Raw genomic sequence first — 27,882 nt, 5'->3', positions numbered from 1 at the left:
GGATTTGCCCAATCTCAGTCACATGCTCAGAGCTCCCTTGGCTAATTTACGTTCCTTCCCTAGCACTGCAAGATTCCCATGTCAGCATACCAACTTCACAGCATGGAGGTTTGACAGCTCCATGTAAATGTGTGTGAAAAATTCACCACCAAACAGAAGTGAATTCAGAAAATGGCCAAAAGTTCAAATGGCCATTCCTCTGAAAATATCAGCTCTTCTGTGGCACTGTTTGTAAAGGTGTTTGTCAGAAAACAAATAAGAAAACATAAGATGCAGATTTATCCTTAAGGAGGAAGAAAGGGAAGGAAATTCCTTGGTAGTCACATGCAGAAATGGCTTATGTAAGAGCAGGCAAATATTTCTGAACTCCATAGCCCAACAAGCAATAATCAAGGGGAATTTAAATGCGCTGGTGGTAAAGAACCTGCCTGCCAACGCAGGAGACTTAAAAGATGAGGGTTTGATCCCTCATCTGAGGGTTGGGAAGATCCCCTAGAGGAGGAAATGGCAACCCACTCCAGTATTCTTGCCTAGAGAATCCCATGTACAGAGGAGCCTGGAGGGCTACAGTCCATAGTGTCACAAAGAGTTGGACACGACTGAAGCAACTTATCATAGCATGCAGGATAGTTTTAGGTTCAGTGTTAGGTTTTAATAATGTCAAAGTATCAATCAGTTGTATGTGTAATAGTATATGTGTGTGAATGAAAAGGAAAGAGAAAAAGAGACCTTTTAACATATTGAATAAATCTTAGCCCTGAGATGATTTACCAGCTGTTCTTCTAGGTAAGAAATGAACTGCTTATAAATCTTTCTAATTAACCATTAATAGATCTACATATATTTAGGTAAATACACAGAGATACGAAGTAGATTAGTGGTTGTCTATGGCTGAGGGTGATGGTGGTTTGAGTGTTTGCTAACTGGGGTTTCTTTCTGGAGTTCTATGAATTAACCAATTGAGTTCTTTCCTAGTTAACAAGCAACATCATAGACATAAATATATAAATAATGTCTCTCCTTCTGCTGAATTATCAAATAGAAATTAGTAAAGAAACTAAATCTTAGCCTAAGGAGCCTTATCTGTTTCAATACTAAGCCTACTAATCATTTTTGCAGAGAAAAGGAATCTTTGAGAAAATCATTGTAAGGCAGCAAACAGAAATTTTGAGCTCAGAGAGAAAACTACCGTGTATGGCAATAAAGCTGAAGAATTTTTAGCAACAAAAACATACATTGGAACACCAGGAAAAGAGTTCAAAAGCTTTTTCCATAAAACCATCAGATATAGGAAACAGATTTATGTACCAAGAAGCTCATCATGGTATTTTTGTATAACTGCAAAATCACTTTTGGAAACAATCTAATTTTCTAAAACTAGGGAATTTGTTAAATAGAATAAAAAACATTATATGGACACTAAAAACTATATTTTGAAAAATAACTTAGTAATGTGAGAAAGTGTTAATAACATTAAATTTTAAAAATAGTTTATAAAGAGAAAATAGGGTATGATAATTTTTAATAAATTTTAAGATTTATTGAGATATAATTCATGTATTTTAAGTATACAATTTTATAGTTTTTAGTACATTTGGAATTGAGCAACCACAACTTCAGTCCATTATAGAACATTTTCATCATGTCTAAAAGAAATCTTATATCCACTAGCAGTCATTTGGCATGATGCAGCTTTTTTTTTTTTAATCAAAAGTATGTAGTTATGGTATAGCCACATAATGGAATATTATTTGGCAATTTAAAACAAGTACTGACATACGCTACAACACGAATAAACCTTGAAAACATGCTAAATGAATTAAGCCCATCAAAAAAGACCATATATTGTATAATTTCATTTATATGAAATAGGCAGAATAGGTAAATACACAGAGATACAAAGTAGATTAGTGGTTGTCTAGGGCTGAGGGTGATGGTGGTTATGAGTGTTTGCTAACTGAGATTTCTTTTTGGAGTCATGAAAATATTCTAAAATTGATTTTGGTTACTTTCCTAATCCTGTGATCATACTAAAAACCACTGATTTGTACATGTTAATGGATAAATTGATGGTATGAGAATTGTCTCTCAATAAGCTGCTTTAAAAATACATAGGAAAATGTGCTATTTGCAGAGACGTGAATGGACCTAAAGACTGGCATACAAAATGAAGAAAGAGAAAAACAAATACTGTATATTAATGCATATATGTAGAATCTATAAAAACGGTACTTGGGAACCTATATGCAAAGCAGAAATAGAGACACAGATGTAGAGAACAAAAGTATGGATGCCACGGGGGGAAGAGGGGATGAGATGGATTGGGAGATTAGGACTGACATACATACACTGCTAGGTATAAAAGAGATAACTGATGAGAACTACTGCACAGCACAGGGAACTCTACCCAGTACCCTTTGGTGGCCTAAATGGGAAGAGAGTCCAAAAAAAGAGCGGATGCATGTGTATGTATGGCTGATTTGCTTTGCTGTACAGCAGAAACCACCACCACGCTGTAAAGCAGCTATGCGTGCATGTGTGCTCAGTCGGCTCTGACTCTTTGCAACTCTTTTGGATTGCAGCCCGCCAGGCTCCTCTGTCCACGGGACTCTCCAGGCAAGAATACTGGAGTGGGCTGCCATTTCTTCCTCCAGGGGATCTTCCTGACCCAGGGATTGAACTCATGTGGCCTGCATCTCCTGCACTTGAGGCAGATTCTTTACCACTGAGCTATTTTGGGAAAGCCTCAAAGCAACTATATTCCAATTAAAAAAATTTTAAGAAATACATAGGTATATATATATGATCTAGCTGGGAAAATATTTAAAAAGTTAATATTATCTTTGTGCATAAGAATTCTAGATTTGTTTTACTTATTTTCTAATTTTTCTATAGTAATCACATGTTAGTTGCATATTAAGCAATTATTTTTAAAAAGCAGTGCTTGGCTATTGGATGATTTTAAGGAATTTTTTTTTTAAGGTATGAAAATGGTTTTGTGGCTATGTTGTATAAAAAAAAGAAGCATCATCTCCCAGAGATACACACACCCAGATGAAACGATCTGATGTCAGAGGGATGATAAAAAAGCAATGTATGTGGGACAAATCTGGCTAACACATGGAAACTGTTAAAGCAAGGCAATTATATTATTTATATGTAAATATATCTTTATGTATCCTCTTGTAGACATCTGAAATTTCCTACAATAAATAAGTAAAAAAGAAGGTAGGTTACAAATGGGACAGTATAGTTCCACTTTGGCTTTTTAAAAACAGTGTGTGTGCATATGACTATACACAGGGATCAGAATGTGTACACACACACCACTGATTCTCTTTGGGTAGTGGCATTATGGGAGAAGTATTCTATGTGCTTTTTTTAAATACTATGTTTTCTATAATGACTAAATGTTGCTTTTGTTGTTGTTGTTCAGTTGCTAAGTCATGTCTGACTCTTTGTGACCCCATGGACTGCAGCACACCAGGCTTCCCTGTCCTTCACTATCTTCTGGAGGTTGCTCAAACTCATGTCCATAGAGGCGATGATGCCATCTAATCGTCTTATCCTCTGTTGCCCCATAGGTAAAAAAAAAAAAAAAAAACACCCTCCTAAAAAAAGATGTTTCCTTTTGTAAAACCAGTCCCCTAAATAACAGCACATAACAAAGTACAAACGCTTCTTCTGGGCTCACAGCCCTGAAGCAGCCAGGAAAGACCATGAATTGCTTGAGCTGCTCTACTAGAGCAAGTCGCTTGGATCTGTGCCCTGGGGAGCCTCAGAGCCATGGTACACGGACATTCCAGAAGCTGCCCGGACTGTGTGGGTATGATCTGGAGCAGTCACAAAACCATTCACAAAGTGGATGGTTGTTTAAAAACAAACAAACAAAAAAACCCTTGGGTGAGAAATGGAGACGCTATCAAGTTTATTTCAAATTTAGATTGCCTTTGATGTCTTTATCCAGATAATTTTTAAAAAGAAACTTGTAGTGAATTGGGGATGAACAGTGCACATTGGAAAAAAAAAGAGAGAGAGAGAATGCTAAGACAAATTTTCTTTTACTACATTTACAAGTTTCCAGAGAATATGGTATTTAGAGGCATATGAATAGCACAATAACTCACCCCCCACACACAGTCTTTCCAGAAACAATTCAAAAACAGGTAAGCAAAAGGTAGCAGGTGTTCCAGAGACTTATCTAAACTCTTAGAAAAGATGAAAAGGGAAAAACTCCTAGAATAAAAGATGAAAAGGGAAGTTTTTCTATACAAATATCACATGAAATTACCTTAGTAGAGAAAATCAAATCCAATGAAGGCGATACTAGGAGATGACATGGACAAGAGCAATCTATCTCCATGAGACCTCTCTCCACTAACATTCCTAAGTCTTTTGCTTCTATCACAAACTTAGACTGAATTTATTTGTAAATAAATATCTTATCTCTTCTAGTATATTTTAAACCTCCTGAATGCAAAAGTCAAGTCTTTGAATCCTGAGAAAGTTTTGCAACACTGTAGGCAATAATCATCAAAAGTCTGTAATATTAATGGAAGGATATAATAATGAATGACATACCATGTTCAAATTTATTGAAAATCCAGGAAAAATACAGGTATATCAATCATGGTCACACTGGTAAGAGAAAATGCTTACCTAAAGGTAAATCAATAATAACCAGGAATTCCCTTTTAAATAGATTAGATGTTGGAAGAAATGGGGTTGCTATTCATGGTGCCATTACGTGTTTTTGAAAAACATTCCGTTCTACAAAATTATGCACTAAAAACAACAGGACTTACGGGCAAACCACTGCACAACATCTAAGAATCTGTAACTAGAGAACTAACAAAAACATTAACAACACTACTTAAATTACTGGCATAGTTAAATCTACTGGTGTGTGCACCTAGCAACCGTAGCAGCCTTAGTCGCCAGGGGCTCCCACTTCTTTGAGATGTTGGTCCTGTGGATATTCATTGCCAACAGAGACTATTTTCATACTAATTAGCCCAAGGATTATTAATCCATTTTTCATTAATTCATTGTTTAAATACAGGGGGAAATGTCTTTGCAGCTTCTTTATGTGCCCCTGTAGCATTTCATGTAAGGCATTCTTTGCAATAAAAGATATTTCTGTAGATTTTCCATTTTTTTCTTTATGATCTTCTTATTTTGCTTCACATCTACTTGTGAGAAAGCTTGTCTTTGATTGTAACACATTTATTGTGCTGGGAAAAATCATGTCGGAACCAACACAATGTCTGGGTTAAACTAACATCATTTCTAAATGCTTGTGAAATAATTATAGCAAAGAAATACATATTTTGAACAGGTTAAGACTGGTAAATGGCTAACCCAGGTATTGGCATATGTGACCTGAGTTTGCAGGAGTAACTGTGACAGTTGTAATGATGACAACATATACTGCAATATGTGTTGCGAGCAACATGTACTGAGGCTCGTTGTGTGCCAGGCATGATGCTACAAACACTTAGTATGGATTGTCTCCTTTTGCTTCACACAGACTCTATGAAGTAGATAAAGACATATATATTTAAAAAGATCAAATATTGATCTCTGCCCAAGGTTACAAAGCTGCTAAGTGGTGAAGCTAGGATTTGAATCTAGATCTTTCTGCCTCCAAGGCTTCAGCTTTTAATAATCATAATGAAATAGTATTTCTCATTCATGAAAGTGTGATGTGAATCTGCAATAGTAACTGACAATGGAGCCCAGTAGTCTTTACCCAGCTGGTATGTGTAAACGTAAGTGTGGACGATCTATGTATGTAGAAAACCACTGAACATTAGACAGTGCTTATCATTTTTTGCAGATATAAACTTTCTGGCTAGGCTGGTGAGGAAAATCTTTGCACATGGCCAAAGGGGAATTCCAGAAGTGTGACAGCTTCTTCTCAGTTCTTTCCAGCTGGGTCAGAAGCTGCTGTGATGACTCAAGCTACGTGAGGGCCATGGAATGGACACACAGGCGCACTTCTGAATTCCACACAAGCATCAGACTGTACAGGGTGGGGGTGGAGGTAATTATGATTGGGGAATTCCTATTCAGTGAGATCTAGGACTCTAGGCATGGTTGCCAACAAAATGATTTTGGGGGAGGGGACCTCCCCGGTGGTCTAGTGGTTAAGAATCTGCCTTCCAATGCAGGGGACACCGGTTAGACAGCTGGTCAGGGAACTGAGATCTCAAATGCCTCGGAGCAAGAAAGTCAACACTCCATAACTAAAGAGTCCGTGTGCCACGACCACAGGGCCCACGTGCTCTGTGTACCATAACTAGAGAACCCGTGCACCACAACTAGAGGGGGAGAGCCATGCTTTGCAACGAAGAGCCCGCACACTACAATAAAAGATCCCATAAGCCACAACTAAGACCTGATACAGGCAAAAATACAGACGGATATTTAAAAGCGATTTTGGTGGAATGTTGACTCCTAATTTAAATTCTATTTAACTATGCATTATGCCCTCATCATATGTCTGGCATTAACTATGCCAAGTGTTTGGGCTACAGAACATAATAGTCCATCACGACCTCACACGCCCATGGAGCTAAAGGTAGGCATGGCCTTGAACAGATTCCATGCCAGGCACTCTTCTTGGCATTTCATATGTATCAACTCATTTCATTCTCACAACCCTATGATATATAGACTGATGTTCTCCTGATTTTATACATGATGAAACTGAGGTACAGAGAGGTTAAAAAACTTTCTGGTGAGCAATGTGGACCTAGGATATGGACCTAGGCTGTTGGAGTCTAGAACCTCTGTTCTTAGCCTCTTCTTACTAGCCTTCTTCCTCTTACTAGTTCTTCCTCTTCTTACTATCCTCTTCTCTGGTAGAAGGAGACAGAGTGGTTAAAAAATTGTAATGTGGGGCTTTAAGAAAAATTACAGACACAGGTACACAATGGAACATTAGTAGAGGAGAAAGTGACTAACGCTGCCTCAGGTGCGAGGGTGGATGGCAGTTTGGGAGGAGTGCCAGTTCAGCACATCCTTCCCTGTGGATGTCAAATGGTCACGAGGGACAGCAGATACAGCAGCACCAGCAAAGGCACGGAGGTGGGAAATGGTCCAGCATGTCTGCAGGTTGCTATCACTGAAACAAAGTCAACCGAGCAGGTGGTAGGAGATGAGTGCACAAAAGGAGAGAGATCAGATGCAGGAAGAAATTTATACTATGAACGGGCCATACCAAGGAGTCTGTTTTCAGGTGGAAAATAATGAAATAGATTTTAAATGGGTGGGGAGAGGTGGGAGGTGGTGACGGAAATATAAAACTCAATTTGCCCTTCTGAACCTAGGCTTTTGACTCCAACAGCTTAGGTCCAAATCCTAGGTCCACCTTGCTCACCAGAAAGTTTCTTAACCTCTCCGCACCTCAGTTTCATCACCTAGAAAATCAGGAGAACATCAATCCATCAATCATAGGGCTGTGAGAATGAAATGAGTTCATACATGTAAAGTGCCAAGACAAGTGCCTGGCATGAAGCATGTTAAGGAAAGAGGGTGAAACGTAGGAGTAGGATCTCCCAGTGAGAAACCAAAGCACTGGCAATGGGAAAGGGGAAGGGGGGGTGAGTGGAGAGATTTTCTGAGGTCACTCGGACTTGTTGATCCAGGTGGGTAGTGGGGGAGATGGGGGAGGAGGTTTGTTCATTAGAGTAAAGCTTGATTTTCACAAAAGCCCTCACTGTGTAATTTAAGTTAGTTCAACAGCCTTGCCTGGGAACGTGGACTTAAAGGGACACTGAGTTTATAGACATATGGGATGTGGCTCATTCCCAGTATTATTTTCACCTTCTTTCCTATAGTGTCAAGAGCCCCCCACCCCCTGAAGAAAAAGCAATGGTTTGCTCTGCTGATTATGGGTTTCATAATACATCATACATGCTCCCAGAGCCACTCTGCCTATTATATTAGCTGGGGATGCCCACTGACAGATAATTACCACCTACTGTTCCTGTACTGTAATAATGATCATTTATCTCCTTTTACCTTTTTTTCCAAGTAACAAAGATGGTGGAAAAGACCAAGAGCCAAAAGCCAAAAAACAGTTAACATTTCCATGCTTACAGCTTCCTCCTTGCCTTCAGTGAGCTGGCATCTGTTTCTCTGCTCTGTCCCAGCTACTAAGTGGGAAGCTCTTGGGCTCTATGGAACCTGGGTAGTGTTCAGAAGCAGAGCCCACTCAGCGAAGGGCGAGGCCACAGCTGGGTGGATGAGTCATGCTGGATCTAAGACAAGTGGTCTCAGAAATTTGGTGGTGATGGGGTAATGGTTGGGGAGGAAGATACGGGGCTGCTGCCTTTTCCAGGAAATTGGTTAGTCAAATAATTCTGGTGGGGAAAGAATTGAGGGAAAAAAAAACAAACAATAACACAGCCCACTTACTGACACAAGAAATCAGATCATTAAATCTTTCCTTAGGAAAGAGGGGGTTTTCCAGCCCACGGAAGTAGAGCTTTAGAACGCCAGCAACTGAGTTAATATCACGGTTACTCTGATCATCAGCCAAAGGGTTTTCACCTAAAAAAAAAACCCAGCAAATTAGTTACATGCACATTGCTTCTCTTTTTATTTCTGAACAAAAATATGTTTCTATACTCACACACATTTCTATATATACATGTATCTTTTAATTACATACTACTAAAAGATTACATGCTACTAAAATTAAAATAATTGGTTTAGATATTCTACCCCATGATTAACCTAAAAATAGTTGGCCAAAATAAAGCTTTTTTTCTATCATATGCTACCAAATAATCCCTTACAAATTACCTAAAAACTTAAAATAAAATATTGTGGGATTTATAATTGACCTAACTTTTTTTTTTTTAAAGCTAAAATCTGTAATCTTAGTTTGACATGAATTCAAATACTACATTCTGTGTCTTGCATCCTACTGGGGAAAAAGAAACAACATAGGTCTGTCTGGCTATGCTGTATGGATCAGGAAAATTTATCAGAAATATTATAGGACTCAACTAATTGTGAATACCATTAAATACCATTAAGTAAGTGTTTCTCAAAGTGAATGGTGGTGTTTATAGCACATTTGAAAGTTGACTTCAGCAGTAGGAAATTTTGAAATCAGACAGGAATTTGAAAACGTACCCTTAACAGTACCAAAGAATGTGTATAAAAAGTGGGAAATTTATATATCACAAACATAAAATCACATTATTCTTTATGGTGGGTGCTTTTAAAATATTAGGTCACGTTCCTGAGAACTAAACTGAAATAAAATTCTTAAGAAGTTCAACATAACGTGCAGCCTTAAATCAAACTCCGTTTTTTATTCATAGGTCTGCTCTTCTAAAGTTCACAAAAATTGTACACTGCATTTTAACTTTTCTTTGCCTCTTGGGGCAGTTTATTTTCAGGGACTTGTGGTTCCTTTTTCTCTGCTTCTAGGGCAGGAAATCACTGAACATGAATTCACCAAAACAATTTTTTTTTGCCCACTGTGAGAAAGCCTCACCCAAAGAGATTACAAACAAACAACAAATACCAGGGGAATGTCCAAGGAAAAGTAAGAAAACCATTTCTGCCTCCAACGGTTGGCACAGGAACCTGATGCCTTACTATATTTCAATTTATCTTGAATATGGTCCATGTAAGAGACTTGGACACTTAAGTCTTGAGGGGAGACTCCTCTGCTCTATACATCATATCACTCAGAGGATTTGGAAGAGGAAAAACAATCTGGCTCCAAGTTGACTTCTTCAACCACGGTTTCAAACTTGGCTTTGTACCAAGTCTGAGTCAGGACAAATAGGACCAAGAGAGGTGGCCCTGTCTCCAAGCCATGATGTCCCTCCCTCTGCATCCTTGGCTGGACTTTCAGGCAAGGGCAGGAAGGTGCAGATGTATCCAAAAGCAGACATAAGACAAATCATTTTAATAGGAGAGCATTATGAGCTAAGAGCCACCACTTAAGAGTTAAGCACTTTCATGGCTTCTATCTATTTCTCACACCAATCCTAGAATTTTGCAGTTGAGGAAACTGAGGCCAAAGTAAGAGATTAGTCACTTGACCCAAATCACACAATTAGTAAATGCAGAAGTGTGATTTGATTCTAGGTCTGCCTGATACTCATCATAATGTGCGAATGAACAGTTCAGGAGGACTTATTTGAAAGTCAATTGGGATCAAGAATAAGGCACCAACTAAGGTCACAGGGATGGAGTCTAGAGATGTCAATGAGAGGAAGAAGAGCTCCTGACAAAGGGAGTAGACACGAAGCTTGGATGAGTCACCTCAAACACCTGCTATGCAGGCCACAGCTGTTCTTGCCACTTTTCTAGAACCCTTTCATGAGCCACCTTTGATAGCGTGCTGAGGATTACCAATGCTGGTCCTAAACCAAGGATACAAAACCCATATGCTTTTCTAGACTTGATAACAAAGCCTTATGAGTTTGGCTTCAGTTCTCAGCTATTCTAAATAGATTCTTAATTCAACATCCAAAAAGAAAGAAATGCAGAGAAGGGTTTTAAAGACATATAGGATGAGTATGCCACTTTTCTCTACAGAAAATGATGACTTTTAAACAAAGTTTGCTTATAGGTACAGATGTGCAATTACCTCTCTCAAATGAATTTTTAATATCATTGACTTCCACCTGGGAACCAGACACTCTGAAAATCCCCTGATGCTGAAGACCTAAAGAGAACAGAAGGGAAAGAGCATGAGAGATTCCATCACATCCTCCAGGTTCCCTTTTTCCCAACCATTAAGTATTAAAAGGAAAGACACATTTACTGCAAGATTCCTAGTAATTGTTTAAGGTAAGAACACTGCAGTTTAGGGCTTACCATAGAGATTTATGAACCGAATACAGCTTTCCACAATGAGGGGGATGATCTGTCCTGAGTCCTGGGTCAAGAGATGGAAACCAGTTAACAGCAGAGCAGAGGCACAAATCACATATAACAATAAAGCTTATAGTTAACCCTAATTAAGGAATGCATTTCATTCATTTAGATGATCATTTCCAAACACACTCCCACTAAAATATTCTTCAAGGGCCAAATATAGAATTATATATGACCAAAGGTATATTTCAGTTCTGAGGCAAACCAAATTAAATACGTTGAAGGCAATTCTGTTTCAACTCACTCTGCTATGCCTAAGGATGCCATAGCTAATTCACCTTTTCTAGTTGCATGTAGGCTCACATACCAAAATGAATTATGTAAATCACTTAATATTTAAAAAGGTTACTTACACAAGTAATTAATCTAATGGACCTAAAAAGAGCTGAGTATATTCTAACCGTAGCATCTTAGGACTGACTGACTGTACTAGTCAACAAACACAACTGTTCAGCCATCTCAGGATCCTCTCTGTAGCACCCCCGAGAGTCCACCATCTAGATGATGACAGTTATAAAGGGTCTCTGTGTTTCCAGATGCATAACATGAGAAGTGCTTTATAGCTGCTCATAATGTGTCATGTATTTATTTAGTTTGCATCAGATCTGACTCACCCTCTAAAGATTTTTCATTGCTATATTTTCATGTTTTAAGGATGGAGAAAAAAAATGGCACCAATGTGCACCCCATTAGATCTTGTTTTCTTAGAAGGGACATTTCTCGGCCTTCTTTCTCTACATCTTGTAATACAGGCATCACACTCTACTGAACAAATGTGAATTCTGCAAATGTATTAAGACATGTATAGGATGACAAATGAGATGAAGGAGCTGCTGAGGTCACAATTAAATACGTGTCAATGCCATGCACTCCATGTAGTTAAAGAAGGTTACTGACTACGGAGTTATTTTTCATCTACTTTTCAGATTCTGCTCTTTCAGGAATTAGAGCTTTAAAGAAAGTATGAAGGTTTCAAACTTTAGCTGAAATTAGGCACTAATTCATGGGGAATTTTATTCTGCGACACAAGAAGAATTTGGTTGTCTCAATATGTTAGAACAATTACGAATCCACTAACCTTTCCAATTAAGAAAAGTGGAAGGAGTGGAAATAGACTGTAGTCCAGCAATCCAACTTTTTACTGTTCCTAGAATGGGTAATATACTTCTTGAGGGAGAGTTTCATTTTCAGTTTTAGGACAATATAAACAGTGTATAAACCAGTTAATGGCTCAATTACTTCTGGAGCCTGCATTAAGTTTCTCTAATTAGGCAATCTGTTTCAGGAGCATAAACTTTATTCATTTCTTAAAGAAGATCCTGAAGAATAACAATGCTTTTTTAATGTGAACTAGCTGGCTCAAGAATGGCCATATTATTTTATCAAAACTTACTAACTATGAGAGGGGATATTTTCTTTAGGATACAAGTTTGTTTCAGGTAATGTAACCTTTATATGAACAATTCCTATAACACTGTAATCTAGAAGAGCAACAAATATTTAAATGTAAATGATGAAAGGAGACTATTAGTTGGCAACCTGGCTGAACTTAGTATTAAAACAAAAAGGGAAACCAAGAATAAAAGGTTATTAAAAGAAAAATGTTTGCACTAAGAAAGTTCTAAATAGAAATGTCTTAGGTTTTCATATTATTTTAAAAATATTTTCATCTTTACTCAGCTAATTGCTAATCCTTCAGCTATCATTAGTATTTCATTTCATATAATGAATTTTGGAGCCAAGAAATAATGAATGTGCATGTTTTAATTTAATTTCATGGATGCCAGATGCTTTGGTAGAAAATATTTTACAGGAAGTGAAGCAATGGGCTATGCTCCACTGACCATTCAAACAAATCCCTTTGTGTCTCAGTTTCCCCATGGGAAATAGAGGAAAAATAGCTTTTTCCTTGTTGTGTTACAGTGATATTGTGGGGATCTCAACTGACGGAGCACTTTTCAAAAGTGTAGAGATCACGATACCTGCTGTTTCACTGTTGGGCCAAAGATTCTTTAACACTCTATCTGGAACCGAGAGGAGCTTACAGAAGTTAAGTTTTCCCTGCTAGGAGTTTGCTCCTCCTTTCATGCCTAAATTTGGTTTCCTTTAACTATTCTTAATGAAAAATCTTTCAAAAACATAATATGTGCCTTTCTATGATCTTAAGCAGTCATTCTTATACTGTGTTATCAAATATAATGGAATCATACGTCTACCTCTTCGAGCTGTTCTATATTCTCCTTCTCTGCCAGGCCATCAGCTGCACATCTCAGCGCTTTCATTTGATCGTTCCCTTCTCTCTACCTAATTTGCCCCTGTTTGTAAGCCCTGGGCTGGGAAACCAGATAATCAAATTTGACAATAATTTTATATTAAATTAGAGCCAATAAGGCTCTTCTGGGTTTAAGGCTAATAGCAACAGACTCGTGATTGCTCTTTAGGTTGTCCAGTGGCTTTCACTCAGTTCCAGGGTTAGGATTCATTTTTAAAGGTTGCCGGAGGCTTTAAATTTCTTCATGTATGTATGTTTGTATGGGTCTATCTATCCATATTCATGCACACACACATATTTTGTAATCATTAGTGTACATATTCAATAAAAGATATGTCTTTAAAGAAAGTAAGACACCGTAACATAGTATTAAGGGAGGTTACCAATGATGTAGTTTCCTATATAAATTCAGTCATCGGAAACATTGCATCCTAGGTCGTTGTTCTCTATTTTGTATAATTTACATGAGAGTCCAATATCCAGTATTAAATGTGCACTTGGTATTTAATATTGACTCTCTTATCAAATATATACAAAATTTGGTATATTTGCCAAATACATAATGTAAAACCTAAGCATTTATCCAGTTTTAGTAGAGGACTACTCCCCTTAAAATCAGTGTTTGATTTATATAATTCTTTTCTAAGTAAAATCGGTCTAATTTCCAACTGCAAACACTTTTCTTTTAAAGACCTTAAAAAATCCAGTTAAAGCCAAGCATGACTGTGATTTGAAAATGGTATCAAGAGTGAAAGAGGCTGTGCCCGCGACTTCCCTCGAGCACAGTACCTGATGTCTCGCGTGTGAATTCCTTCGTCCTCGGCTAGAAGCATTATCAGAAATACAGGGTGAAAAAGAAGACAGAGTAAACACAGCAGAGCTCCAGATACAGACCACACGGCCTTACAATTTGTCCAATATAATGAATTCCTCAAGTCATGGGAAATCGAAACTTGCTGTGCTTCAAAGCTAGCCTAACAATGGACTTTCAGATATATTTTGTGCCGTCTCATTTGCATGAGTAGAACTAAAGCATTTTATCAGGTAGCTCTTTTCCTTTTTGTACAAATTATGGCTTTTTTTTTTTTTAAGAAGAGGGCTTTCTCTTTTGCCAGTATAATAATACCCATGTTTATTCCCTCTTCTGAAGGCACTCAAACCAAACAGTCTTTCCTCTCTGACTTCAGGAAATATTATATTGATTTTCTGGGAAAGCAAAGAGCCCCAGGACAGACTTGGACATAATGACCTGCCTCCTTTTATGAGAGGCTGAGACCATTATAGTAAGAAGCGTGGAGATCAGCCACCCAGATGGCTGGTGCCAGTACCTTGATGAATGTTTCCAAATCCCCATTAAACAACTTAGCATTATACTGTGAGCGGGGTCTGGACTTCCTGTGTTTCTGGGGCTTAGGGGGAACATTTGGAGGCCTAAGGGAGGGAATATAATTACTGAGCATGGCAGAAATCAAACAACAAATGAAACACCCATAGGTCACATCAAAATTACAGGACACAGGAATTCTTGTGTTCCTTCCCCACCCCCACTCCCACCCACGGAGGAGAACAGTCCTTTCCCTTTCCCATTTATTTACTTTGATGGCAACCCCGCTCCAGTACTATTGCCTGAAAAATCCCATGGACAGAGGAGCCTGGTAGGCTATAGTCCATGGGGTCGCAAAGAGTCGGACACGACTGAGCGACTTCACTTTCCTTTCCTTTATGCATCAAAACCCATACCAGCTATTTAGTCACAGTATTCTTTTCTTGTAACTGACATTTGTTTGTTTGTTTTAAAAATGGTAAGCATCACCGAATGAAACTGCAAGCTCTTTGGCCAAGCATTATAAACCAACATCTGTGTTATTCGACTTGTAGGTCACACAAAAGACACAACATGTCGTAAAAATGCAGACTCTGAAAGATCCAGTATGAGAAATTAAATGCAATATTTTTACTTACAACGTAATTCTTCAAGGCAAATAACATTACATCTATTTGATATTCCTCAGGTAGTTAATAGGATTTTATTTTATGTAAAATAAGCTATTAATGGGTCACAAGTGAAAAACAGAGTTTTGTTTCAAAGCTACTTCTAGGGGTAGTAGGTCCAGGCTCACATGAATTATTATTTCTTTAAAACAAACTAGTTCATCACCTAACTATCTGGAGAGAATTATGATGCACCTATTTATTCTGTTCTGAACTCTCTCCATCCCCAGTCTGCTTGCTGTGACAGACAAGTCAGTCTCTCTGACATAGGCACATCCAGGGTACCATGTACGATATTTAGAAACCATGCACCATCTTGCTTTGTAACTGGAAAGAGGGAAACTTCTGTCCTCTCCCTTTAGAACAAAGAGATCCAGGATCACATGACTCAACTTCTACAACTCTCTTGCAAGGAATACATGGAAGAAGAGACTGAAGACCTTTCTTTGGACATTTCGATTTGAACTCCTTACTTAGAAGGCAGATATGAGGTTACATGGGCTTCCCTGGTGGCTCAGATGGTTAAGAATATGCCTGCAATGCAGGAGGCCTGGTTTCGATCCCTGCGTTGAGAAGATCCTCTGGAGAAGGGAATGGCAACCCATTCCAGTATTTCTGCCTGGAGAATTCCACGGACAGAGGAGACTGGTGGGCTACAGTCCACGGGATCGCAAAGAGTCAGACACAACTGAGTGACTAACACTTTCACTTTCGTGAGGGTATATACCACATTTGGAAATCAGGTAAAGCCCCTTATTAAGCTGCAAACTGTCTAGGAAGAACTTCCTTTTCAGTTCATTAAAGTTCAAAAAGACCAGTTTAAAAACAAAGACCCAAGAGTTTATGCGGAAGCCTGGCTACCTTTCTAAGATATCACTACAGCAATTGTGACAGCCAGGGGAACAAACTTGCTGATAACTGCCTCCCACAGCCAAATTTTAAGACTTTCCAACAGGTGGGCTCATATAACTGATAGGGTATACAGCAAGCAATGCCTGAAGCTCCATGGTGCTTGAGAGGCTGAAAGGAGCCTTTGCAAGTGTCTAGACGCAAATATGGAAAATTCCACCAAGTAGAAAGTTATAAACTACCATTGCTGAAATTTCTGAAACTTCGTTTATACACTGAATTCTGTGCCATTCACTGAAGAAAGGATCTGGTGGGTATAAACAAACAAAACAACTGCCTCCCAATGAATTTAACCATATGTGCTTGACTTCATCCACTCTTTTCCTTATTTTATAAGTATTTTAAAATGAATAGCTTATTTTTATTCAAGTATGGTAAGGCCAACATATCGGAAGACAACTGTCATTGGAAAGATTGTTTCTTACTCACAGTTCCCAAGAGGTAGGGGCATGCTGCTGCATGGGGGTGAGGGGAACACGGGGAAATATCAGTCAGGAGGAAGAAACAGTGAGGGAAAATGTGAGCCTTTGCTGTGGTTCCCATGGGAAGGAACAGGCAAGGCAGGGTAAGCAGGCTAGTCCTTGAATGCAAGGAGATCAAACCAGTCCATCCTATAGGAAATCAACCCTGAATATTCACTAGAAGGACTGATGCTGAAGCTCAAGCTCCAATACTTCGGCCACTTGATGCGAAGAGCCAACTCACTGAAGAAGACCCTCGTACTGGGAAAGACTGAGGGCAGGAGGAGAAGGGAGGGAGAGAGGATGAGATGACTGGATGGCATCATCAGTTCAATGGATATGAGTTTGAGCAAATTTCATAAAATAGTGAAAGCCAGGGAAGCCTGATGTGTTGTAGTCCATGGGGTCACAAAGAGCCAGACACAACTGAGTGACTGAATGACAAGGCCTTGAATACTTTCAGTGGGCTCTGGGGGATGGGAGCTGTCCCTAGTTGTCTGGCAAACTGGCCTTCGGGTGACTGGGGAAGGTAAATAGCAGCCCTACGTATAAAGGCTTGAAAAAAGAGGTGGTTGAGGGTATGGGCTCTGGACTGGTTGCTTTATATACAAAAGGCACACTCGTAAGAAAGCCCTTTACTATCTCTAGGAACTGACTAACTGTTAGAGGGACAGTCCCTCCAGGGTCAGCAAGGCCCCAGGAAGACAAAGCATCAAATACAGAAACTAGAAAAATGTGGTTATTATGACAAGGTCCAACAGAACTTCACATCTGGTGCTATCTGGAGCAGGTGATGAAGCTAAACCCCACTCCAGTACTCTTGCCTGGAAAATCCCATGGACGGAGGAGCCTGGGAGGCTGCAGTCCATGGGGTCGCTAAGAGTCGGACACGACTGAGCGACTTCACTTTCTCTTTTCACTTTCATGCATTGGAGAAGGAAATGGCAACCCACTCCAGTGTTCTTGCCTGGAGAATCCCAGGGATGGGGAAGCCTGGTGGGCTGCTGTCTATGGGGTCACATAGAGTCAGACACGACTGAAGTGACTTAGCATAGCATAGCATAGCATAGCATAGCAAGGGCACAGGAACACAAGCTCATTCTGTTTGGTTACTTATTTGTGGGACAAGCAAATACTGCAGCTGGAGGCAAAGCCCTGGAGAATTATTCCCGCATAGCTGAGAGATGCAGAGCACCTTCTGGCTGAGGCTAACAGAGGAATGTCTTGAGTCTTCTACCAGAAGTCTGAGAAGTGCCTCTCTTGATGACTCTAAAGTATGAAGCAAATGTGAAAATACTAAAGCTGGGAGAGGGACCTGAGGTTAGAATAAACCGTCTGAGAGCTCATCAAGGTACTTCCCATGGCAGAGTTGGTTTGGCAGGCAGACTGGTGTACTGATGGTTCTGGCTCTACTATGTACACGCCAGGTGGACGCCAGACTCTACGTTCATTCAACATTTGAATTGGATGACTCGTTCTGGTCCTGTACCTGCCACACAATTTCTGGATAATCTGGCTTTCCATGTAGAATGCCCATGTGGATGAGAGGAAGTACCAGTCAGAAGGATGTGAACATTAAGTCTGCTGTGGTGGTTTAGTCGCTAAGTTGTGTCCAACTCTTGCAACTCCATGGACTGTAGCCCACCACGCTCCTCTGTCCATGGTTTTCTCCAGGCAAGAATACTGGAGTGGGTTGCCATTTCCTTCTCCAGGGGATCTTCCAGTCTGCTGAGCAATTATATTAATAGCAGTCATTGAGAATTTACATATTTGTACTCCTGCCTTTAAAAAAATCTTTTAAAGGGGTACCTTATATGAATTATAATTTATAAACAGGTAAAAGAATTGATACTGTAAAGGAGACATTAACTGTGATACAAGTGATATATAACATGCAGGAGTAATATGCCTCTTTGTTACTGACATAGGGAAGAAAAACCAGTATTTTCATAAAGTTTAGGTAAGTCAGTGGCTATATCTTTCTAGTTGGTTCACCAAGATATAAGAGGGGTTTCCTTTTGAATAAACTACCTAGCAAGAACATCACAGAATCTGAAAATCAACCTGACCGTTACTGCAACAGACATACCAGTGTTCCAAATGCCTCCTACCTCAAAGAGAACTCAACTTTAAAAGTGCAATGTCTTGTTATGTCAATTAGAAGAATTTCTGGCTGTTGCACAAATGTTGGCAGAGAAAAAGAAAAGTTGCCATAAACTTTCCCGAACCCAAATCAGAATCTGCTTCCAAAAAGGCTTTTCCTTCTCAGCAGTAGCTTCAAAATCCTTCCAAGAATTTATAAAAGGGGGAAAAAAAGGAAGAACAAAAGGAAGTGCAATACTGTACTAGGCATTAAAAGTTAAAATTTTAAAGCAAACCAAACAGGGACTGAGCTAAAATCCAAGAATATTCAACACAGCTCTAGTTTTTATGACATACAGAAGCAAGAAGTAACTAGCCAGACACTGTACATACGCACATAATATTGCTTGTTAATTAAATTACCAAAAGTCTTATCAGACTCTTTTTAGAAACTTAAAGTGCTTTGGATTAGATAAATCAAAGCCATTCAATTTCTATCCTTTTTTTTTTTAAACTGATGCTACTCATTAAAGAGCTTTACAATTCCAGTGGGAAACCCTCAGATCTGCCAGGGCAAATCTGGTTTCATGAGAACCCCAAACACTTCCTGTTACTGTCTTGTCAAGCCCAAACTATCTTCCAAGTTCATTAACAAAATATGTTCATTCTTGCAACATTTAATTGGTTGCTGGTTAAAAGAGAGAAGAGAGTGAGACACAATGAATATGTTAAAATATTTTCCTACCTTGTAGTCATATATTCAGCTCTATGACCTGCAGGAAAAAAAAATAAGTCAACTGAATGGAATCAGTGGAATGCATTTGGTAATCTTTTATATCATCTGCCCCTTGATTTATGATGCTGAGTTTATAATAACTCACACATTTTACGGTGGACAGCATGAAGACAGCATATAAAGACAGACAAAAAATTCAAAGTAAGTATTTCATGAAATCTATACATAAAACTTAATAAATTCCATAGATTAAAGAAATGTTTCACTTGGCAATTTGAGGCAGGGAGCTTTAGTTATTATTATTATTTTTTAAACAAGAAATAGCTGCTTGATCTTAACTGTAAGGTCAAAGATGAAATACAAATAAAACACAACCAAGATTTCAACGTTAGTTATTCCCTCTGTCTGGACTGATAACTGTGAGAGAGAAGCAAGGGGTCACATAGGGTTAGGAGAACTCAATTTCTTTTAAATTGGCATTCTTTCGAGAATATGAAATCAGGCAGAGAGGTTGTACTTTACAATCAGAAATGACATTTGCAGATATGAAAGTACAAGGACATTAAATTATGCTACATTATACCAACTAGTAAGCTAAAAGCCTTTCACAGAATTCCCTGTCATTTAAAACACTAGGTTCTTATGCATTCAGGCTTCTTGGTTTGTTTTAAGCAGCTCTCTTTTTGTGGTGCTGTTAACAATCTGAGCTAACTTCAAGCCTAAATATGTCTATGATGGCTGTCTGTTCTTTCTTATATTTAGGGTGGAGTAGTGGGAAGGGGTGTGGGAGAGTTGAACCATTCAACTGCTTTGTTTGCAAAATGATGATATGGTCTTGAAAGTGCTTGAAAATACAGCTGGCAGAGAAGTGTCATGTTGCAGCACCAACAGGTGAGGCCAGCCCATCAGATCAATGATTCAGGCTTATAGGGCAAGGCCAATACAACAATGATAAGAGAGTGCTGGCTAGCTGGGAACTGTGAGTGAATACTCCCAGGCTGCAACAGAATCTTTTACCCTACATCTGCTTTTGAATAACAAGTAACATTAAGTATTTGGTTAATATCTATTAAATAGGAGGCACCAGTTCATATCAGAGCAAACCTGTCTCAACACAGACGCAGGCTACTGTAAATCTTGGTAGAATCTATCCTTGGCCAAGACTTGGGGTTAGGGAGTGGGAAAGGGAGATAAATCTGATTTTTTTCCTCCACTATCCAGTTCTACCTATCATTTAACTATAAGTTCCTTCCTTTTGCTGGCTTTCTGCTACTTTAAAAAGAAAAGATAGACACAGAACTCCAGAAGAATTTATAATAGTTATTTCTAAATGGATGGGAGACAAGGTCTATGGGCAAGTGGAGAGAGCAGACAGTGAGCTGAGTGTGATGTCCTAGAGGACGGCAGGAAGTTGGCTGTACAGGGTTAATGCACAGTGAGAAGACAGGGCTGGAGGTTAATATTTAAGAGCTGCTACTCTTTAGATTGTGTTGGGGCCATGAGAGTGAGCTGAGATCACTGAGGGTCAGTCAGTAGAATGAACAAACGATTGAGAGCCAAGGAAATAGCTGACTTATACTGTACTGATTGTCATGTTGCATACTTTATTACAACATAAAAGAATGACATAAAATACATGTATTAGTAACAACAAAAACAGCAATGATGTCTAACATTTATCGACACTGTTCTAAGCACTTCCTGTAGAGTAACACAATTTTTATAACTTTATGAAGTAGGTACTATAATATCGCTAGACCGAGCCCATAGAAGACAAGTGACTCGTCCAAGGTCGCATGGTCAGTATGTGGTGGGTCTGGCACTAAAGCCCAGGTTTTTTTTAATTCTAGACCCAAGCTCCCACATATATTGTAAAATGTAAATCTTTTTCTCCCCAGCAAATACTCAGAAAAACCCTAGAAGGCAGGTAGAGATATCTGTCTGCCTCATACGGATAAAGCCAAATACAAAATACTGAAGATTTAATAAATTAAATACATTTTAAAAACAACTTTAATACCTATCAAATTAAAGAGAACCACAGAGGTTAATAACTTCCAAGTGATTCAAAAAGATGTTAATGATAATTCCTTAGAAACTAAATGCTTTTACAATGTTGAAATTTTACTACTTTTGTTAAAGTATCCTAACTGAATAGTCTCTAGATTTAGAAAATGATCATATATAAAATGGCTTAAAATCATTTTGTTCCATCCATCCACGGTTAATAGTATTTGATAAAAAATTAAAAACCTATAAGATACATTTTGATTAATGAATCAAGAGCGAGCTTTGTGAGAACCATCACTCACAGTATAAGCACCACCACCACATCCATTGTTTTTTTCTGCTAATAGTACTCAGTGTGTCCTAACTGATGAATGAGGTTTTATTTTTTAATCAGTATCATCATTAATAGATCAATAACACACAAGCTTAGAAGAAATCTGCTTCCCAGAGAAATGTGAAAGCTTCCAGTGGTCTGAGGATTAGATTTCAATCACTTTCTTTGGAAGGCTACTTAATTATTAAAAACAACAGACAACTCCTTCTTCTACCCCAATACAAGCCATTTGGAGGAAAAAAAAAAATGATCCAGGATTATCTTGTTCTTGGTACAAACAGCTACTTCGACTACTTTTAAAATTTACTCGAGAATTAGGAAGTGAATTATTTTTCAAGCCCAAATGTATTTTATGTCCACAGAGTAAAAGTGAAAAGCAAAATATAATTTGGTGGCAATCTGAGTCCCCAAACTAGATAAAATATTTAAAATGCACGCAGCTCGCACTGAATGGAGGCATCCTGGATTTTGTCCCTAATGAATGATTGATAAGGACTTGTGGCGTTACTTTCCAGCCCTTTATCTTCCTTAAAAGTACAACTACTGCAGTACTTTTCTAAAAAATATAATTATTCACAATCAGCTTTTCTTTCAAAAGTATATTTGTACTTTGACTCAAAGACAAAGGAGTGAGTGATGATAGTCTATTTAATCCCTATGTCCAGGGCTAAAAACAATATAACATGGAACTCAGGTTTCAGTGTTTGATTATCTGTGTTTAGCAAAAATTACATGGATTTTTACAACCCGTTAACTCCAAATGCTACACTCAAAGAAGCCATGTGAACACCAAGGCTCATTACTAAAATAGAACAAAATTTCTGTGCCTCAGTTTTACAGACATATAGCTCATTTTCCATGCTCGATTTAACATCTATTTCCCTAACCCTAACCCTAATCCTAACCCTAATATGACCAACCTAGATAGCATATTCAAAAGCAGAGACATTACTTTGCCAACAAAGGTCCGTCTAGTCAAGGCTATGGTTTTTCCTGTGGTCATGTATGGATGTGAGAGTTGGACTGTGAAGACGGCTGAGCGCCAAAGAATTGATGCTTTTGAACTGTGGTGTTGAAGAAGATTCTTGAGAGTCCCTTGGACTGCAAGGAAATCCAACCAGTCCATTCTGAAGGAGATCAGCCCTGGGATTTCTTTGGAAGGAATGATGCTAAAGCTGAAACTCCAGTACTTTGGCCACCTCATGTGAAGAGCTGACTCATTGGAAAAGACTCTGATGCTGGGAGGGATTGGGGGCAAGAGGAGAAGGGGACGACAGAGGATGAGATGGCTGGATGGCATCACTGACTCGATGGACGTGAGTCTCAGTGAACTCCAGGAGCTGGTGATGGACAGGGAGGCCTGGCGTGCTGCGATTCATGGGGTCGCAAAGAGTCAGACACGACTGAGCAACTGATCTGATCTGATCTGATCTTATTTAAAAACAAAGACATCACAAAATGATATAATGGTGTTGCTGAAGGATGAAGAAGATGATGATGACGCCTTTGGCCTTAACTCATCGTGTGTTTTTTTTTTCTATTTCAGTTGTTTTCAAAGATTTGGAATTCTGCTATTTGACAGTGCCACTTTAAGAGCCCAATCTAGTTGCTCTGCAATGTTGTAAATCAAAGGACTTACTGGGTCACTGGTAGCCTGCCAAAAGCGAGCAGTAAGACAGGCCAAACACATGTCTGTAGTTACAGTTTCAGCTGTGTACGATCAACTGCTAAATCCCTGAGTTAGGCTCTATTTGTTTTACTATGAGGGCAGTTTTTGCAGCAATGAGCCTAGTATAACTCAGAGATGTGGTTTCTATATAAAAAGTCAAGACTGTCCCCAAATGCACTGTTTAATTCTGACCTTCTAACCTTAGTTAACCAACCCCAGAGTTGGAGCCCTTCTTAAGGGCTCGCCATTGGATAATCTCACTGTGGGACAGGCACCATTAACTTTCCTGGTCGCCCCTTGGTGTAAGCCTATTAATGTGAACAGGGCTTGTGTGGAAAGCTGAAGGGCTCACAAGAGCTGAAAGATGGGGCATGTCCTCCACGCTCAGTCTTTCGCTGGGCAAAGCTGCTAGCATCAAGGCCGGGCTGTGACCAACAGCTAGAGTGCCGCCAAGTCTGCACGTGGGCAGGGCTGGGGAGCAGAGAGGTCTGCAGCCAGTGTGTCTGCTGGCCCCGGATGAGAACAATCCAGTTTCTTGTGCAGAAAAAATCCAATTCAGTGAGCATCTGGAATACCTGAACACAGCTTGTGTCACTAGGACACTGGAAACCACTGAAAGAAATTACAAGAGGAGAAATCCTGGCACAGAGTTCACCAAGCATGATATAGTTTTATACAATTCAGCAGCTAAAGACAGAATCTGGCTAAAATATAGCCTTAGCCAATAATGGCATATAAAATCATATCAACCAGTGGGGCTTCCTCTCCAGGAGACAGAAGGGAATCTATGTAGAATGAGTACCATAAAGGTTTCAGAATGTGATCAGAGTATTAACACATGTCTGCCTGCAGCGCCAAGAATGAATTCACCCACTACTTCATTCCCTGCAACTCACAATTTCTGAAGTGGTGTCTCCAGTTCTGCAAGTATTCAGCTGCACTTAAGATAATTTATGCTTTGGGGTGGGCAATGACCTTGGGGCATCACTGAAATATAAGGCATTTGTGAAAAATGGAAAAAAAAGAAAAAGACTTCACATGTTATGAGGAGAAAAACAAGAAAAAGACACAATAGCTGAGGTAAGACAATTATTCAAAGAAAAAAAAAGGGCTTTTTCTAAGGTTCAAACTTCTGTTACAGAAAAACTGAAAGACTGGTACAGGGAACATTCTTATACCTTCACATAGATTTCCCAACTGGTAACATTTTACAATAATGACTTTATCTCCTCCTCTCTCCCTCATTCTTACATATGTCTTTTTTCCTGAACCATCTGAAAGTAAGTTGCAGAATTAGGACACTTAGCAAGCATTTCTTAATAATAAGAATATTCTCCTTCATAAGTTTATCATATCTAGGAAAATGAAAAATTCATTCAATAATATCATATAATATAGTCTATATTTAAATTTCCCCAAATATCACTAAAACATCTTTTATAACTTTTGATTTTTGATTCATAATCTAATGAATATTCACATATTATATTTAGTTACTTGATTTTTTGGTCACCTGACATGAAGAGCTGATTCACTGGAAAAGCCCCCTGATGCTGGGAAAGATTGAGTGCAGGAGGAGAAGGGGATGACCGAGGGTGAGATGGCTGGATGGCATCACCGACTCAATGGACATGAGTTTGAGCAAACTCTGGGAGATACTGGAAGGACAGGGAAGCCTGGCTTGCTGCATGCAGTCCATTGGGTTGCAGAGTCAGACATGACTTAGCAACAATAATTTTTTTTTTTTTTTTTATATAAGGCACCATTGAAGGAGCCTATGATGGTACGCGCCGCTGAGACGATGACCACCGGGTCCGAGTCTGCACTCATCCTGCCGCACAATCGCCTCTCGAGCAGCTCCTATGGGCCCCAGAACAGCTGGCTTAGTCGCAACAATAATTTTTTAAGACACTTTTTAGTACTTTAAGTGTTTTTTTTTTTTTTCTAAGTAAAATTGGCCTTTTATCTTAGAGTCTGGCATTATAACTGCAATTCATGGTATTTCAGGTTATGAAGACCTTTCTACATGTGGACATTCCCTGAGGATAATGAGTCCTTTGGAGGAGACCAGGAGATAAGGTGATGGAAACACCTTGTTTTCTGGGCAGGAAAGTTCTAAAACTGGTCAACTCTTTTTAGCTTGAGTTGTTCACACAACTCGCTCCCTGATTTCCCTCTCCCATCTGTACTGTCTTTCACTTTTTATAACTTCCAGCAAGATCTAGTGTGAAAAATAAGAATTAAACGTGTTACCGACTGGTACTGAGGTACTGAGGACAGGGACCTGGTGGTTTTTTTCTCCTCTTTTTAAATTTCACAAAGATGAAAAGATAAAAACATCTACACTATCCCCTTTGCTTGTAATCCTTTCTCTCTCCTCAGTTTTCCCATCTGTGAAAAATGGGGAAAATAACAGCGCTCAGTTAAATATACAGCTCAGAACAATGCCTGGCACACAGAGAGCTTTCTATAAGTGGTTGCTATTGTTGTTTTTGTTTTTACTAGATATAGTAATAGAATGAAACTATTTCTCAACTAAGACCAATCTTACTGGGGGGGTGGGGGGGAGAGCACCCAAACTGGTTTAACTGGTTTCTAGAGTCCGATGGACATGGCAACCCACTCCTGTACTCTTGCCTGAAAAATCCCATGGATGGAGTGGCCTGGTAGGCTATAGTCTATGAGATCGCGAAGTTAGACATGACTGAGCGACTTCACTTTCACTTTTCACTTTCATGCATTGGAGCAGGAAATGGCAACCCACTCCAGTGTTCTTGCCTGGAGAATCCCAGGGACGGGGGAGCCTGGTGGGCTGCCGTCTATGGGGTCGCACAGAGTCGGACACGACTGAAGTGACTTAGCACTAGCAGAGTCCAAAAAGGCAATAGATGGGACAACAAATACCAGCCCATTTAAACAAAAGGGGTGGGACTGGAAGGGTGGGGAAAGTACACCAAGGACAGGAAGAAGCGGCTGGGGCAGAGGAGGGGGCTGTCAGCAGGTGGGAGCAGGCGCAGTTCCTTACACTTCTGTACTCCTAGAAGCACTGGGGCTCTGAAGACCCTTCTTTGCAGCTCTGTGTTGGTTTTTCAGCCCTAGATTCCACTGCTCTGCCTCCAAGTTAGCATAAAGTTTATAGAGAAAATAATTTCGGAGAATTCCCTGGTGGTCCAGTGGTTGGCACTCTGCCCCCCTTACTGATGGGAGCCTGGTTCCATCCCTGATTGGGGAACTAAATCCCATAAGTTGGTGGTGTTGTTTAGTCACTCAGTCATGTCTGAGTCTTCTGCAATCACATGGACCCAACCCGCCAGGCTCCTCTGTCAATGGGATTTTCCAGGCAAGAATACTGGAGTGGGTTGCCATTTCCTTCTCCAGGGGATCTTTACAACCCAGGGATTGAACCCACGTCTCCTGCTTGGCATGAAGAACCACTGAGCTACCTGGGAAGTGTGGCACAGCCTCCAAAAGAAAAAAGGATAAAAGGAAATAGTTCCAGGGAAAATTTGATTCTTAAACAGATAAAGCCAAATCTAAACATACGCTGTTCTCTGCTTCTTCCAGAACAAATTCACACGGTTCATATTCTTCATGGAACACATACACAACACAAGATATAATCCAGGTCATCTCCCCAACTCTTTCAGATAACTGACCTTCTCCAAGCGTCCTCTGCAACAAGTCATGCTTGGCTTGAAGTTTTGTGATGAGATTACTACCCTCCAAATATTCTCTGAGTTTCTGCAAAAGGAAAGATACATTTTTAACTTTAAAAGAAACTATTTGATGTCAAGGAACTTCCTACAGGATATCTAAAAATCCAGCCATTCTTACCTCCTAGATCCTAGAATCTTGCTATGCAAAGTATGGTTCTGATGCAGACCACGGCATCAGCCTATTAGAGGTGTGAACTCTCAGAGACCCCCACGCCAGGACTATTGGCATCAGAACCTGCATTTTAACAAGCTCTCGTGGTGACATGTATGTTCATGAGATCCTTTAAAAGTTCTGTTTTAGAGCAGCCCTTTTTAACTTTGTCTGCATATCAGCACTATCTCCCATATCCCAGAATTGCTGAATTGGGAACTCTGGTCTTAATAAAGAATGCTAGATGATTCTGATGCAATTCCAAAAGCAGAGCTGGGGGACCCCAGATTGGAGACCCCAAGAGGTTGGGGAAGCAGCAGGCGTACCATGAAGTAGAACTGCTCGGTCTCCTGCTGGTTGGCTCTTCTCTTGGCGATGCTGGGCTTACTCAGATAGGTTTCAGAGACCGTGGACTTCACAGACTCTGTGGAGCGACTGTGCTGGAAGCACTCAGAAACATCGTAGTCCTCGATAGTCACCATATCCTGTATTGTCTGCAGGGTGGCCTCAGTCGTTTTCTTAACCTGGGAACAGGAGTACATCTCTCCAGTGAGTACCTTATTTCATGAATCCCACACTCAGTGAGAAACCACTCTGTCAGTCAGAAATGGGGGCACAGGCCCTCCCGTCCAAAGT

At 39.6% G+C, this 27,882-nt stretch overlaps 1 protein-coding gene across 3 annotated transcripts in view; it reads right to left on the bottom strand.

The window, feature by feature from the left end:
- SRGAP1 (SLIT-ROBO Rho GTPase activating protein 1) overlaps positions 1-27,882 on the bottom strand; it is a 311,091-nt gene that overhangs the window by 29,100 nt on the left and 254,109 nt on the right. The window contains exons 9-15 of one of the 3 annotated variants that reach the window (XM_027542431.1): positions 27,573-27,770; positions 27,036-27,120; positions 19,376-19,403; positions 13,976-14,009; positions 10,855-10,915; positions 10,625-10,702; positions 8,425-8,559 (exon numbers count right to left, since the gene is read on the bottom strand). In XM_027542431.1, coding sequence (XP_027398232.1) covers positions 8,425-8,559; positions 10,625-10,702; positions 10,855-10,915; positions 13,976-14,009; positions 19,376-19,403; positions 27,036-27,120; positions 27,573-27,770 — 619 coding nt within the window. Of the gene's footprint in view, positions 1-8,424; positions 8,560-10,624; positions 10,703-10,854; positions 10,916-13,975; positions 14,010-14,514; positions 14,618-19,375; positions 19,404-27,035; positions 27,121-27,572; positions 27,771-27,882 lie in introns of all 3 variants that reach the window. The other 2 variants (XM_027542430.1, XR_003511173.1) reach the window with 2 other exon arrangements.

This window comes from Bos indicus x Bos taurus, chromosome 5, assembly GCF_003369695.1.
Source record: "Bos indicus x Bos taurus breed Angus x Brahman F1 hybrid chromosome 5, Bos_hybrid_MaternalHap_v2.0, whole genome shotgun sequence".
In the NCBI taxonomy this organism is placed as follows: Eukaryota; Metazoa; Chordata; class Mammalia; order Artiodactyla; family Bovidae; genus Bos; species Bos indicus x Bos taurus.
Note: the sequence above shows the minus strand (reverse complement) of the source record. Positions and strands in the feature narration are given on the sequence as shown.